Source organism: Chlamydotis macqueenii, chromosome 1 (assembly GCF_036417535.1).
Source record: "Chlamydotis macqueenii isolate bChlMac1 chromosome 1, bChlMac1.mat, whole genome shotgun sequence".
Lineage (NCBI taxonomy): Eukaryota > Metazoa > Chordata > Aves > Otidiformes > Otididae > Chlamydotis > Chlamydotis macqueenii.
Window position 1 is genome coordinate 83,950,233 of NC_141556.1, and position 6,000 is coordinate 83,956,232.

The following is a 6,000-nucleotide window of genomic DNA, read 5'->3' on the forward strand; positions in this document are numbered from 1 at the left end:
AGTTTATATCTTATATCTTTATATCTTATGAGCACCTGATACATTGTTACAGGACTGTAAGCTTGAGGGAGTGATGTGTTTTCGAGGTGATAGCGATGGGTTTCTCTTCGTTTAAGAGCTCTTTAAGAGCTGCTCTCCTTCCTTGTGGACTGTCTCTAAAGCTGGCCACGCTCTCCCAGCTGGGATATGGCAATTAATATTTAAAGGCTTCTCACTCATGCCTTTCGCTGATTATACCTTTCTGTGTGTGCTTTTCAGGGTGGAGTAGATGACGAGCTGTCGCTTTCCACCTACATCACCGTTGCCATGCTAGAAGCTGGGCACTCTGGCTCGGTAAGAACTTCAACTGCTGGTATTCAGCTGGTATTGGTCCCCAGTAGTGGACTTGGTTCCAGTGTCTGCTACAAACTGTCTAGGTGGTAAAGAGAGAGAGAGAGCAAGCGCTCCCTGGGAACATGACCTTGCTCTGTATCTGCACTAGTTGCTGTGATAGAACAGTCCCCCATTTCTACACCTCTTCAGTCACCAGAGTTTAAGTAGAAATTGCACAGACTTCAGTGGAATTCGATCTTCTATTTGAGAGACCCAAGACATTAAGTGACACCTGTTAGTTTTTGATAAAAAAACCTGACAGGTAGTATAGCCCACACACTATGGCTTAACCTCAAAGATGTCTCCATCAAGAAAGTAAGTTATCACAGGTAAATCCATAAAGACTACAAATGGAACTAAAAACTATGTTGGGAAAACTGATCTAGGTGAAGATGCAGGGGGGTTACACTAGATGACCTTTAAAGGTCCCTTCCAACCCAAAGTGTTCTCTAATTCTATGAAAACAAATGTCCATCAGAGTGAAAAGCCAATCTGTCCTTTTTTAAAAGTGGCTAGTACAAAGGAGACTACAGTGGAGATGTTAGGCTTCAATATGAGTTTCTCTGCCTCCAATTTGTCAGATCCATTTTGAGGACCTTCCTGATTAGTGCGTTAGCAAGGACACAGAGTCAAACTGTGAACATATTTTCCTTGGTGTAAACCTAGTGCAACTCCACAGAATTAAATTAAAATTGCACCATTCACTGAGGGTTGAATTTCTTCAAGACAACAGACTCTTGACTATAGAAGTGCAGAGTGAATTGTTATTATGGAGGTATGCAGAAGGAATTTGCTGTGAAACAGAACTGTTTTCTGTTTATACACTGATATCTTCAAGAATACACTGAAAAGCTGCTTGATTTGTACGATGTTTCAGTCTGAAATCCCTCTTTAAAGAATCCTATATTCTCTCTCCTGAAGTGACTATGCAAACTGAAGTCCCATTCTCATTGTGGTGATAGCAACCATAAAAAGAAAAGATTTAAAGAAAATAAATGTTTGGCCAGGTGAAGCCTACTTTCCTGAATTAGACCTTTTCCTTTTTTTTCTTTTCTTTTTTTTTTTTTTTTTGAAGTACCCTGTAGTCCGAAATGCCCTTTTTTGCCTGGAGACTGCATCTGACAAGAATATTAATGATGTTTACACTCAGGCACTCATGGCCTATGCTTTCTGCTTAGCTGGCAAGGCAGAAAAATGTGAATCATTCCTTAGAGAGTTACAAAAATCATCAAAGGAAGTTGGTGAGTTTCAGTCATTTTGAGAATCTGGGAGGTGGGAAGAGGGAGCAGATTTTAACTGATGGTATATAGTTGAACCTTGACAAAATTGAGTATAGGCACTTGAACCAATCATCAGATGTCCCAAAATAATCTGTGGAGTTAAATTACATTGCATCTATTGGTCTGTAGTGAGTACTTGTGAGAAAGAAGCCAGGACACAATACGTCTCTGAGGCAGCATAGAGCAGTGACACCTATAATCCATTCTGATTGCTCCTCACTCCCTCTTTGTTTATTTAGATGGCTCACAGCACTGGGAGCAGAAGGAGAGATCTACATCAGAAAAATCTCCCTCTTTCCTTGACCATGCCCCATCAGCTGAAGTTGAGATCACCAGTTACGTGCTGTTGGCATTGCTCCACAAACCCAACCAAAGTCAAGAAGATCTCAAAAAGGCCTCAGGGATTGTGCAGTGGATCGTCAGGCAGCAGAATTCCTATGGAGGTTTCTCTTCCACTCAGGTGCTGAAACTCCCCTCTGCTCCCCAGCCAGTCCTAGGAACTGGGGCACTGGTTCGGGTTGCCAGCAGGGCTTTGACTACCTAGTCTTATTGCTTTTTAGTATCTGCTGTCTCAGAAACACAGAGCCGAAGTCTTTCTCTTAGAGAACCCCAAATCCCTTTTTTTTTTCTCTTCTTCTTAACTATTGAGAGGTTAAAGCCATAAAGGAGTAACTGGACTAGCAACAAATGCAGATATTTATGTTGAGGATGAGGCTAGAAAACCCCGAGTCCCAGCTGCTAAATGACCAAGAAGTGTTCTACAGTTTCCCCAGAAAACACATGCTTCACCACTATGAAAAACTATAGAAGTGTGCTCCAGTGCTCAGATTTTATGTTCTGAGCTGTTCATAACAGTAGAGAAATTTCTTCCACTCTAAAACATACGTGCAAGAATGAAATGGCTCCTCACAGATTGGGAACCTTGGAATTATATACAAATTCAGGTTTTCTTTAGACAGGATGAAGCAACTGTGCTTCATACTGGAACCATGACTTTGACTTCCTCTGCACCTGTCACATTGTGTAGTTAATTGTCTTTTTTTTTTTTTTTTTCCTTCAGGACACAGTCATTGCTCTTCAAGCTCTTGCTGCTTATGGTGAGGCCACCTACAATTCTGTTACACAAAATGTAGTCAAGATGTCTTCCAAAAAGCCTTTTGAGAAGGTATTTATTGTCAACAATGAGAACAGACTCCTGCTGCAACAGACTCCCCTTCCTGAGGTCCCTGGGAAATACAGGCTAACAGTTAATGGTAGTGGATGTGTACTTATGCAAGTAAGTGTCTGCTCCCCTCTTCATTGTGTCTCACATTCTGCATACAATACAGTCATGGTTTTGACAATTCTCCATTCAATGCCTCTTTATGTTTCCTAATGATTTGATTTCTCTTATACTATTTAAACAGTCTTTTACCTATGCCACATTGTGACTCCCATGGATTCACAGCATGTGAAGTCTTTTCTGATCAGCACCTGGTTTCTCTCTGGGAGGTAACTCTGGGTACAAGCACCTTCATTGTTAAAGACCAGAAGTCTGATGTGTCTGTCATTACTGTAAGCAAGAGTCTTCCGCATAAAGCCAAGAGTGACATTGCTAGGAAACTTCACTAAGTTTGACACTTTTTTTGGAATGCAGAGAAAAACTTGGCTTGCTTGGACAAAAGGTTTTTTCCCTCTTCTAGACGGCACTGAGATACAACATCCACTTTCAAGAAGGGACCTTTGGTTTTTCACTCTCAGTACAGACATCAAATGCTTCCTGCCCACTGGATCAACCAGCAAAATTTGATTTGTCCTCATAAGCAGGTAATGTACCATCAAGAAACCAGCTGCACAGAGGACAAGACACATGGATAAGAGTGCTGTGTGTATTCAGTTCTGCTTATAAAGTCAAGAACCATAAGCTGATTGATATGTTGATATCAGCTTGTAAGACACAAGATCCCAAAGGACCTTGTGACAGTAACTGATTATGTTAGCACATACTTGGCCCCTTCACACTAATGGCCTCCCCAGTGCCTCCCATCTCAGCCAGTCAGCAAGCACACGATTCACTCCAGCCTCCCCACACTGTATGAGGCCAGGAGCACATGGTTAAGGTTTGCTTCCCCAGGCATGGATCAGACTGACAGAGGCCTCTGTTGTTTCAGTTACACAGGGAAGCGCAGCAGCTCCAACATGGTCATTATTGATGTGAAGATGCTCTCTGGCTTTGTTCCTGTTAAGTCTTCCCTGGATAAGGTAAACTATAGGAGCAAGATCAAATTACTTGCCCCAGGGATAGAGAAGACTGGTCATGATGAAAACAGAGGCCTGGTTAAGAATCATGCACGCACAAACCCTGTGAGGTGTTTACATGGCTGCATCGTCTCCATTAGTGGGTGGAGGGAACACCCAAGAGGGAGCTGAGAGCACACAGACACAGACCTTCCCACATTAAAAACTAGGAAGTATTCTATCTAGAGCCTGATCAGCTGGCAGCTGCATCTGGGAGCTGGCACTGCCCAGGTCAGGAAAGGATGGGAGATCTGCCAGATTAGTTCTGAAACCTATACAACACTGGAGGCAGGCAGTATTCCCCAAATGAACTGCAGTGCCTCTCATGCACTTGGGAAGTGCTCATAACACCCCCAGTAAGTCAAGTAGTAGGCTTTGCTCCATCCCCTCCATCTACTCAGCAACATTTGAGCTTGAAAAATCAGCTGCTGGCCCTTGACACCTGTTTAGCAACAGAATGAATCCCACAGCCACACAGTGGTAGGGTCTGAGGTAGCACTTGCTTTGTAATCCTTTATAACTATATCAGTTTATCTCCATTTCCTTGTTTTAAAGCTCATTGATGACCATACAGTAATGCAAGTAGAAAACAAGAAAAAACATGTTCTCCTTTATCTGCAAAATGTAAGTTCTGATTACTGTCTCTTTGATTTGCAAAAGGATGAAAACAGCATGTAGTAGATGCACCTACAGAGTGGATACACTATAAATTACATTTATCATGTTCCCTTACCCATCAGTTTTCCCCGGTAATCACTAAGCTGCTTACTCCTCAAAGTGCATGTAACACCCTAACCTCCCAAACAGCTTCAAACTGATGCCTGCTCTACTAGCAACTAGAAGTTAATAAAAAAAAAAAACCACATAGAAATGAATAAAAAAATCTTTCTCCTTTCAGGCAGTAGCAGATAACACCATTAAAAGAAAAAAAAAAAAGATTCCTTTGTGTGTATGTCCCATTGGTAGGATTCTCATAAACGTCAATCCTTCCAACAGGACATGAAACACTGCTCTGATCTCCTGTGGGAAGATTTCCTTTCCTTCTCTTACACTAGCTCATTCCCAAATCTAACCTGTAATCTAATCTCTAGATCAGAATTCACATATTAAAAGCACATTTACTTGGGACCCTGCAGAACTAACAGCAGAAGCCAGTATCCCAGTGATGTACATTGATCCCCAGTTTCTTAGTGACACATAATGTCCATGTCTGAAATGGGAGAGGTTGGAATACTAGACTTCATCGTCCTGACCACTGGAAGATTCTGGAGCATTCAGCTCAGTCCTTTGTGACTTTTATTCCCTCTCTGGCAATAGGATGCATAATAAATACAGATTCAGGTAGTATAAGCAGGATAAGAAACCTATAACTCTTCACTTCAGTTTCATTTTGGACTCTCCAAACAGATTTCAGATAATGGATGTCCCACATCTGTATGTGTGGCATCAGTGGGGTTCAGAATACGCAATTGATCATCCTTCCCCCTACTCTGCTCCAGATGGTGTTATACAAATAAAAAGACTTATGTGATCCCTGTCCCTCCATTCCCAGATCTCACAGAAGAAAAGGAAAGAAATCACCTTCTCAGTTGAGCAGGACTTTGTAGTCACCCATCCCAAGCCAGCTTCTATGCGGATCTACAATTACTACGAAACAGGTAGGTCTGATTTTAATCAGCATGAAGTGAGGGGGAGGGACAGGGACAGCATCCTTGCATGCATTAAGGGAGACCCAGAACTAGCCCTCCTGGAACCACCACTCCTCTGAACTCTGTCAAGGTCTCAATCTAGTGCCTGGGGAGAGACTCATTTCACTTTAGTGGGCTTGGTCTCACACCCAATGTGACAAGTAAGCATGACTGCAAAGTTATGAAAATGTATGTGCCAGAGTGAAAGAGATTTCAAGACTCTTCAGTTTAAGCATGCGTAGGGTATCTCTACCTTGAGGGAAAGGCACAGGAAGTGGTCTCCAGGCTAATGGGAACATTTCTTTCCTTCTTCTTCAGAAGAGTATGCTATTGGTCAGTATATGTCACCTTGCAAAAAGGCTGCTGCAGAAATGGATGAATAA

General features: G+C 42.2%; 1 protein-coding gene across 1 annotated transcript in view; it reads left to right on the forward strand.

The window, feature by feature from the left end:
• LOC104485755 (ovostatin-like) overlaps window positions 1-6,000 on the forward strand; it is a 31,530-nt gene extending 25,530 nt beyond the window's left edge. The window contains exons 17-21 of the mRNA XM_086748712.1: window positions 259-333; window positions 2,713-2,928; window positions 3,144-3,206; window positions 5,482-5,587; window positions 5,936-6,000. Of these exons, the coding sequence (XP_086604838.1) occupies window positions 259-333; window positions 2,713-2,928; window positions 3,144-3,206; window positions 5,482-5,587; window positions 5,936-6,000 (525 nt within the window). The remainder of the gene's footprint in view (window positions 1-258; window positions 334-2,712; window positions 2,929-3,143; window positions 3,207-5,481; window positions 5,588-5,935) is intronic.